Source organism: Numenius arquata, chromosome 15, assembly GCF_964106895.1.
Source record: "Numenius arquata chromosome 15, bNumArq3.hap1.1, whole genome shotgun sequence".
Taxonomy (NCBI): domain Eukaryota; kingdom Metazoa; phylum Chordata; class Aves; order Charadriiformes; family Scolopacidae; genus Numenius; species Numenius arquata.
Window position 1 is genome coordinate 16,169,011 of NC_133590.1, and position 10,000 is coordinate 16,179,010.

At 42.9% G+C, this 10,000-nt stretch overlaps 1 protein-coding gene across 12 annotated transcripts in view; it reads right to left on the reverse strand.

Annotated features, from left to right (window-relative positions):
• EBF3 (EBF transcription factor 3) overlaps nt 1-10,000 on the reverse strand; it is a 128,378-nt gene that overhangs the window by 38,290 nt on the left and 80,088 nt on the right. For 6 of the 12 annotated variants that reach the window (XM_074159043.1, XM_074159039.1, XM_074159046.1 and 3 more), the window contains 2 exons: nt 5,657-5,738; nt 2,512-2,629 (listed from right to left, as the gene is read on the reverse strand). In XM_074159043.1, coding sequence (XP_074015144.1) covers nt 2,512-2,629; nt 5,657-5,738 — 200 coding nt within the window. Of the gene's footprint in view, nt 1-2,484; nt 2,630-5,656; nt 5,739-10,000 lie in introns of all 12 variants that reach the window. The other 6 variants (XM_074159045.1, XM_074159036.1, XM_074159034.1 and 3 more) reach the window with 1 other exon arrangement.

The following is a 10,000-nucleotide window of genomic DNA, read 5'->3' on the forward strand; positions in this document are numbered from 1 at the left end:
GAGAGGCTACAGAGAAGTAAATATCTGTGGTTTTTAGCGGGCACTTTCCTCTAAAGAATGTGTTACTAACGCGAAGCACACCGTCCTGGATGGGAGACACGGCTCGACGGGGCACGGGGACGCAACTAACTTGGAAGCATGACATAAACCACCATCGTTTTAGGCAGGGTATCAGTACCCAGCCTCATACCCTGACCAGGAGGAAACAAAGATTTTTCAAGAGAGCAAGGGTACGACTTGGGAAATTTTCTTTGTGGGCAACACCATCCCTGTCGGAAGAGGCTGGAGCTTGTTTGGCTCCACTAAGACCCCGAGAAGATGTAGGTGCTGATCCCAGCAGGAGCAGAACCAGTGGGAGAGGCCGATTTTCCCAGTGCTGCCCATGCTCCTGGGATGTTCTGCATCCCACCAACTTCCAGCTCAGGGTGTCTGAAACCCCGGCTCCCCCTCCTCTCCCGCATTCAAGGGCATTTTGATTCTCTGCCACCCCATTACAGGAGTCTTTACTTGGGGTTATTTAGTCCCTATCATTGTTACTAGAAGTAGGACTTCAAGAAGCAGCAGTCAGATTTTCACATTTGCTTGCTTTCTCGAATGAGCGTTTACGGGAGGGTAGGCAAAGAGGAGGTGGCGCCCTATTTTTAACGTTTAAATAAGGCAAATCAATTGCCATACCGCAAAAAAAAAAAGGAGCTATCGGTTAGTGACACCGATGTAGATTTTCTGCAGCATGTAAAAGCGGCCTTTATTTTTCTAAGCGATATGTTCTGCTTAGAGTCAAATTCTTCTCGTGCAGCTTACAAAAATAAATACTTGTTTTTTGCTAAGATCATAATAGCTCATTAGAAGAGGCTGAATTTGGACCTAGACTAAAACCTAACACCACAGGGCTGAGCATGCTTACTTGAACCTATAATGTTGCTAGTTCTCGCTCTCTGGGGAAGGAGAGGACTAGGGGAGAGGATTCAGCCTTCTTAATTGTGAACCTCATTAGTGACGGTTGCTAGGCAAAACACACACCTACTTTCAGTGCATATGAAAGAGATAAACAATACGTCATAGACCATAATGACTCTGGTGCTCAGGGCGACCTTTAATTATTATATTTTTGTTCTCTTATACCTTAGTTATTAATGCAGAAAAACAAATTAGTTTGGTGTGTGTGGACTGCAGCAGATTTGTAAATCGTTTTCCATTTTTTGATGTCTAGATCGTATTTCCTTCTGATAATTGTTGCTTCCCTCATTCATTTCTCTGCGTGCCCATTGGTAAATACTATTTGAAACGTAAAATGACAATGATTGTATTAGCAGCTTAGTATGCTGTTATTACTTTAATTAATTTTATTAGTGTAAAAAGCCATGATCCTGTCAATATGTTAGTAACAACTCGCAAGGGGAGCCCCATGGAACCTGATGCGCGTGGCCTGGCCACACAGCCACACGCCAAATCACAGTGGTTTTGAGGAATCTAACTCTTTAAGAACTGAAGATGTATTTGATCCCTATGCATTTAATCTTTGCTCCACCCTGAAGTGATCAGATAGTTGGACTAGATGATCATTGTAGGTCCCTTCCAACTGAAAATATTCTATTCTATTCTATTCTATTCTATTCTATTCTATTCTATTCTAAATATTACTAAAAAACAGATTACCCAAGAGCCAGTTTGTATAGGGTTTGTATCTCTACGTTGGTGTATTTTACAGTGCGAACGAAGTGATTTTTAAATCTAAATGAGTATTTGGGGCTTTGGGGGAGGATAAATACATGTGTGCCCGGGTATGAGCGCAGCTGCAATTGTGTGCGAGTGATTCGGAGGCTGATGGGCTCCAGAAAGATAGTATTTCACAATTCTGGATTTTCAGAGACACTTTCCATTCTCCTCTTCATCTCAGACTATCTTCTTTTAGCAGTTCAGGCAAGAAGTCAATCACATTGAGTCAGTCTGAAGAAAAACATTTTATGCTGTTTTTCTCATACAAACCCCCTCCTGCCGTAATCTGCAGTAAGGCCCAGCCACAGGAAATTGACCTCACAGTAAATTCTTTACAGATTCGGTCATGTTTTTACCATCCACTTAAACTTGCATACATAACCTGAGACTGTACCTCTGGATCAAGGAATATGACAAGCCAAAATAAAATCAAGTCAAATTAAATAGCAAGAAAAAGCTGCAAGCAAAACAAGACTGAAAAAAAAAATAATAAATAGAAAAAGATGAAAAATTGGTTGTGACTGCAAAACTGTAAGTATTAAATAAAGAAAGAAGTCAGAAGCAAATTCAGGAGCGACCGTATTCTGGTTGACAAGGGCTGAGAAATACTAATGGACTTTTTTAATGGGTGGTTTGATGGATGAGAGAAGAAATTATGTAAAAGTAAAATGTAGTAGTGTATCAACATAAAGTATGGTGCCAAAAAAAAAAAAAAGAAAAAAAAAAAGCATTGCAAATAAAAAAAAAGACATGTAAATGTGTGCCTACCATTTTCCAGATAAGAAGGGGCCGTACCTTCTGAGGGGTCAAGGCGGCGAGCCCGCCTCCCGTGTTTGGAATTGTTGTGTACAAACATGTTGTCTGAGACAGCCAGCACGTGGCCATCCACATTGACTGTTGTTGATACAACAACCTGCAAAAGAAAACAAACACAAAAAAATCCAAATTTAAAAAAAAAAAACAACAAAACCCTGCATGTTTTCACAAAGGTGGATACAGAATCCCCAGCATCTTCTTTTAAGACCAAACAACATCACAGCCTGTTCCTTTTTGCTTTAAAGGAAGTGAATGACAACTCTGAATACATCTGTGTTTATGTGGCGAACACTGGTGATTTTTAACTCACAATTGTTTCTCTTCAGAACCTGCTACACTAATTAGAGTTTAATCTCCTATTATGCTAACAAATGAATTCAATTCAGGGAAATATTCTTCTAGCCATTAGTTTCAGAAACACCCCTCTAGCCACTCATTTTAAAAGCTGCTGTTTTGATTGATCTGTTGATATATTGATTAGATAGTTTATCTAATTAAAATTTGTTCACTTGAGACTGTCTTCAAATGAAGGGTTGTGAGGATTCCAAATAAAAAAAAGCTTAATAAATCAGGCACCATCGTAACTCCCCGTTTTTTCTTCAGTAAATGATCTCCAGGTCAGTTTTACAATTACATTTAATGTCTGATAATGAACTTTTTTGCATCTGAAAAGACCCGAGTTGAATATGAATAGTGAAAGTGTTTTCAATCCATGAAAAGTATCCCTTCTCAAGTTCATTTGGATGGTGATTGACCCTGGTATGTCAATGGAATTTCCTCCTTTATTTTTGAGTGAAAGGCTCCTATTCTTGTGTCCAGGTTCAGAGTCCGGCCATAGAAGAGATGATGGATAGGGCCTTCTTTGGCTTCCAGCTGCTTCTCAGTAGAAAATGGAAAAGGAACATATGCAAAAAGCACAACCTTCCCGATAAAAACACCTACACAATGGAGTTGTGAAACTCCTGCCGGAAACGATATCGCGTGAACACGAGCCAAAGAGGAAACCGTGAGATGCGCCTGGGTTTGTGCGGAACATGGCTTCGCACGTCGATCACTGTTATCCCAGAGAGATATTTAACATCTTACTTAAATACTCCAGCACAGGCCCTGTGGTGCGGGTTCCAGCTTTTCTAAGCGAAGTAATCACTGCGGCATTTTCTTTGGGGTTTAATGTTAGTAGAGTCCTTAGAGGCAACGGCTAAGTTAGGCCTGACCAACCCTGCCGGTGACGGCGGCAACCGCCAGCACACATTTGAGCTTTCATCTTCTATTTATTTCACCTTGGGGTATAACAAAAATGATCGCCCGGGTCCTCACACCAGCTCCTACACCCAAACGCTTAACGAACGAAAATCGAAGGGGTAAAACCAGCCTCCTCCTTGTGCACAGAGCCGCTCCGAGGCATCAGAAGGAAATTCTTGTCTGCTTCTATGTTTTGGATCACCTCTGATCCTGTTTCTTATTCACAGCCCGTAATTAGCTTTCAGCTATCACAGCACCTTTGCTGTGCATCCCGCCTCCTCGGAGACAGCCATCTGCGGTACCCTTCGGAACAGCCCCAGGGCAGCTCTCTGCCAGGCTGCTCCGCTCCCCTACCTTTCTCCTCCCAGAAGTGGACACGTTCCCTCTTGTCAACATCCACCTCGGGGGAGCTGCTGAGGTTGCACACTCACCTCGGCCGCTGCCAGGCCACTGGCCTGTCTGCTTTCACTTTTAATGAGATTTCGCAGGCTTTGGGAAACATTGCGAAACATACACAGGCGATTTTCAGCAAAGATTTCTGGGTTTGCTTCCTAGAACACGGTATATTAAAAAGACAGAGAAAGGTGCGTACAAAAATGACAACTATTTTTGTTCTGTCATGTATATATAGGTCAGTCACCAAGGGAAAATACCGTAGTTCAGCAAAAGAAAGTAGACATGCTATGCTTTGTTATAGCAGCTTATTCCTGCAGTGCACCTCAAGAAAGGTGCTGAGACAGTGAAACCAGTTAAAAATATTGTTTGAGATCTGACATACTGTTAAGTCCAGTTAAACCTTCTGAGAGGCAGGGAGATTAGCTAAAGAGACCCCGGGAAGTCTTTCCAGTGCCTACTGGCTCCACTGTCGACCACAAGATCACTCATGACTGATGCTTCATTTAGTCATCGGTGAGACAAAGAGGACATTTCCACTCACTCCAGGTTTGACCTTCTGTTCTGTTCAGATGGATCAATATCACCAATGCCACGAGAAGCCGAGATGCATGAAAAATGGAGGCTTGGCTCTATTGTTTTGAAGAAATACTTTTTTTTTCCCAGCTACAGATCTTTTCTGTTGGCTGGCTCAAGGGTGCTGGCTTCGCCGGTTGGTTGGCTGTGCATGAAAACAGATGTCACATGTTTTGCTATAACAAGTTTAACCACGAGTTATTCTTCTCAAAAACACAAAAGTTTTGAACATCTCAATACTAGTTTATTATTAGCCTCAAATATGAATCATTGTGAAATATTTTGAAATAAGAAGCATATATTTCCTAACAAGCATTTCAAATGACCCCAAACACGGAGGAAAACCATTTGTCCGTCACGTCAGCTGTCTCTCTGCAGTGTTATGATTCACCACAGGGTATTTCAAAGGCTGTAAGAAGAAAGTGAAGTATTAAACATTTTCTAGCACAACTGGAATAAAAATACATGGGTTGGACCACCGCTGTTGGATTTACGAGTTGTGAACGTGAAAAACCCCTGTGTGAGATCCAAACTCCCCTCTGCTCCAGCGTCACGGCGGTTAGTAAGATTCGGCCACTTGGTCTACACGTGGACAACCTCTGCAGGTGGGAGCACACGCCACACTACAACGCAAGGGTTAGTACGGAGGAAAACCAGGGAAATACTTTCTGAGAGACTCACTTTCTTCAGCACTGACCCATTGCAGTCCACTGCAGAACTCGGCGAGACCCAACAACCAGCATTAAAATCAGTAAGGGAAACATAAAATACCAAAAGTGGTTTTTTTAAAGTCACTCAGCATTGGAACTACACTAAATAGAAGCACTAATACCGTTTTTTCATTAAAAAAACTCAAGATGAAGATGCAAGTAAGTCTTTTATATATCGTTTATTCTTTAAGAAGGATCTGTACCTGGAATCTTCGCATGTCTCGCGGGTTGCCTGCATTCTTCAAACAGTTCTGATTGCACTTGAGGAAAAACTTTAGAAAGAATCTATAAAAATACAAAATTGAAATCTATTAGATTCATCAAAATGTAAATCCAATTTTAAAAAAGTTTAATAAAATTTAATCATAAATAGTTATACCCAAAAGAATACTGGTAGTGAAATATTACTTTCCTATTAGTTAATGAACTTACTTTAAAGCACAAGATCTCTGTTGTAAACAGAACATTATTGCCAGGGAAAGGCAAATTTATATTTTTAATTTTTCAACAACTACAAATGTATTGACTCCAGGCCATATCCTTAGCTCGGTGTGGGAAAGTTGATTTCAATGACTCATTGACTTCAAAGGCAATGACTTACACCAGATGAGAATTTGCCTCTTTTTTTTAATACGTTTTATTTCTTCACAACTTATATTAGCAGTAATGACCTCTACATCGAAACATTCCAAGGTAATGAATGATCAATCTTCTGAAAAACACTTGGCGTTGCCTCCGGTTTGGAAACTCTCGCTATTCAAAGGGACTCGATCCAACTCCTGCTGACTCCGGGGAGATCCAGGCGGGATCTGCCCACCGGCAAGGCCCCGGTTCCCTCATTGTTTTTGAAAGGAAAGGAACATGGCAAATTAGGCCCTGTCTTACGACCTCTTCAACCTTTGCCAGCCTTTAACCGTGAGGAGTTACCAGGCGGATGGAAATCCAGCTTATTTTTGCTGAGCCGCAACCAGCAATTATTTCAGACTAACCCTCATAATTGAGGCATCTCCCAACAACCGTTGTTTTAGCATCGCCGCATCCCAAGACACAGCAAGCACGTATAGGAAGGGGAAAAGCTTGGAAAAGTGCAAACTCCTTTATGCTGCCCGCCTGTACCTGCTGGGGAACAAGCAGATATGGGATGTCTCCACCCTCCAGGCTATGCAAGGTGGGGGCATCCTCACCATCCTGCCCTCATGCAGGAGAATGTTCACAGCCTAACGCCTCCTCTTTTCTTTATGTAGCTATGTTTTCCCATTTCATAATTAAAAAAGTGTTCTATAGGTCTGGTTTTCAGCTAATAACCGACAGCTAATGACAGGCAAGGCTCGGGACTTTCTAGTCACCCAGAGTTTCTCAGATGCGCCAGCCGAGCAACTTCATACATGTTGAATAGTGAGGTTAGGAAGAGCTTTTACATTTAGAATATCATAGAACCATAGAATGGTGTGGGTTGGAAGGGACCTTAAAGCCCATCCAGTGCCACCCCCTGCCCTGGGCAGGGACACCTCCCACCAGACCAGGTTGCTCCAAGCCCCCTCCAACCTGGCCTTGAACCCCTCCAGGGATGGGGCAGCCACAGCTTCTCTGGGCAACCTGGGCCAGGCTCTCACCACCCTCAGAGTGAAAAAATAAGAACAACTATTATTTATTCATGTCAATCTTTATAAGTGGCTGTGACTATTCTTGCTGTATACACCTCACAGAAGTTTCCATGTCCCAGCAGCATTCCTGGCAGGAGGCAAGTTCAGGAGCCTCTTCCCTTCTTCAGCACCTAACATGGACCAAGCCTGGCTGATAGAAAGTTAAGCCACGTTGTGCTCACTCCTGCAGAGCTTCGAGGGACAGACAGGAGCATTATGGGAGTATCCCCAAACTGGTGCTTTTAATCACAGCCCTTCTTTCTCAGCTAAACCTTGAGCAGGACCCTAATATTGATACAGGGTGCTAACACTGAGGGAGCAATCTCTCATACCAGAGAGGCAAGGAGGGACATAACTAGGGTTACTCAAACTGTGCATGAATAAATCGATGCTGTTAGTTTAGCCCAATGCATGTTTCTTTAAAACTTCCTCTTCCAAAACCTGTAAAGGTGTTTTAGCTGCGGAGCTGGAAGAGAGCTGGATTTCCACAGTGGTTGATGTGATCTCCTGGCTCAGATGTTCACCTGAATTCAGGTTCTCTGGACACTGTTGCAGGGACACTACCAGCAACTCCATGAAACTGCACCTTTGTTAGCCACAACCTCACCCTAATTTTATCTGCCCTGATTTAGGGGGTTTTTTGGAGGGTCACCTGAGTATAGGCTAAACGTAACAGCATTTCTGTCACACCTCTACTCTTTCCTGCACACATTCCACCACACGCACCGCCATGATGCGAAAGGACCAGATGATGCCCACGTCAGTACGGGACCACCAGGCACTGGTGACAACACCAGGAGCTGGGGAGAGCCTCCAGCTTCACAGCTCCTCAGTGCCGCAGCCAGGCTGAAGAGGCACATCTTATCTATCTTTTTTTCTGATCTCAAATGGGTGTTGTGAGGCTTATTGAGCTAATGTTTGTAAATTGCTCAGAAATTCTCCGATGAATTGTGCACTAGGAATGCTAAGTATTGCTCCTGGTGGATTGTTTTCAACGTGAAGCACTTGTGATGAATTGTTTTTATACAGAGAGCTCACATCCTGTCAAAAAAAAAAGGGCCATTAAGCAACTTTTCCCTAAACATCAACTGGAACTGGTATTTATTCAATTATTTGGTGAAAAGGACCCACGCTGGGTGGAATTGGACATCTTCAGGTTTACTAGGATGACCCTGGTACTGGTATTGAAGCCACAAAGCCGGGGTGAACACAAGCAGCACCCGTATTTCAACTCTCCTACAACCCTGGGTTCTGAGATGTTTTATTTTGTGTTTTAAAGTGTGTTTTCAGCGAGTTCACAGAGGAGCACAGGTGGCATCAAGACAAGAGTTTCAGAGGAAGCCAACAGAAGTTAAAAACCATGTTCTGCTCGTGCAGGGCACTTCTCAAAGCTTGCCAGGAGAAGGAAACTGACTCGATCGTTCTTCTCGTCTGACCAACAAGGACCGTGGGCGCTATGAACCCATCCCCATGGCAGAGGAACAGGGATGGACACCTTCCCTGAGAGCCCTGCACTCCCGAGACAAGATTTCTGTGACACAGCAAGAAGTGAGAGCTCGGTTGGGTCATCTCTCAAACTTTGCGGCCACCAACCAAACAAGAACACTAGCCTTTCTTGATTTGCCACTCCCTGCTATATTTTGTATTGTACACCCAAATTGTAGTCTTTTTTAATAAATACAGCCTTGCAGAACAGCCTTCCCAAACATACTAAGCTGTTCCTAAAATACAGATACAGGGGAAAATGCAGCCTGCGTGATGTTCCTTTGCTCTGTTTTTTTTCAGGCTGCTAGAAAGGGGACAGCTACCATCTTAATTAAAATGTATTGCCTACCACAAGACTTCACTATTTTAAGATAAAATTTACATCTTTTATTGACTCACCTCACCTATACACTTAGCTCGCGGTGCCTCTCAACGCCCATCTGCCATCCCCGTACAGTAAAGTCACTTGATATTCCACCCACCAATTTTTCCTAACAACCACTGTGCAATTAAACTCAACACGTTCTGTTGCGAGGTAAATTAGGCACACCTGCGGCCAGACTTCATTTGAACTGCATCAGAAAAAGGACCTAACAAGGTGAGAGCGTACCACAAAGTTATAGGCCTGTCAAGCAATTAGGTTTTCACTTCTGGGACATCCGCACAGTGCAATTATGCTACACATTACAACCTGGCTAATCTTCTGAACAAATGTCATGTCTCAGAGAAGCTAGTAAAAGCAGTTCATCTGCAAATGTGTCTGCTCTTAAGCCTCCACCTTATGCACATAACAACCTACAGGAGACTTTTTTTTTGTGATATGAAAGATGTTTTTCTCCATAGAAGATTTCTTTAAACCCGGCAAGTGCCTTTTCATCCTTTTCACCTCTTCTTAACCTTTTTGAGAGGAGGTGTTGTAGCAAACAGACCAGAAAGACTTTTGTACTTGAATTTCAACGCTAAGCAAGAACATACTTGGTATTATAAGCACAAGCGGTGGCTTTAGTGTGGTCTGATTCAAACATTGTTTGGCTAAAGGAATATTTGTGGTGGAAACCCACCTATTACATCCTAGAAACACCATTAGTAAAGCGTATTTCCACCAGACGCCGAACTGAAGCGTCATTCATGCAAATAAACCTCAGCAGGAAGTAAAGGTTTAATTCTTCTTATTTCAGATACTGAGTGTGAGTGTCCTGGTGACAACAGCCTAAACCCAAATCTGCCCCAGCAATAGGGGCAGGGAAGGAAGTCAGCCGAGACCTGCAGTGATCAACAGCCTCCACCCCTTTATCAAATAAGATCTTCCCAATGTCGCGCTCAAACCGTACAGAGGACAGAAAACTGCGTCTGTCCTGCCGGCACCATTTTCCTTTACTCCAATAATTCTGTTTCACTTTCATCTGTATTTCAGGTACG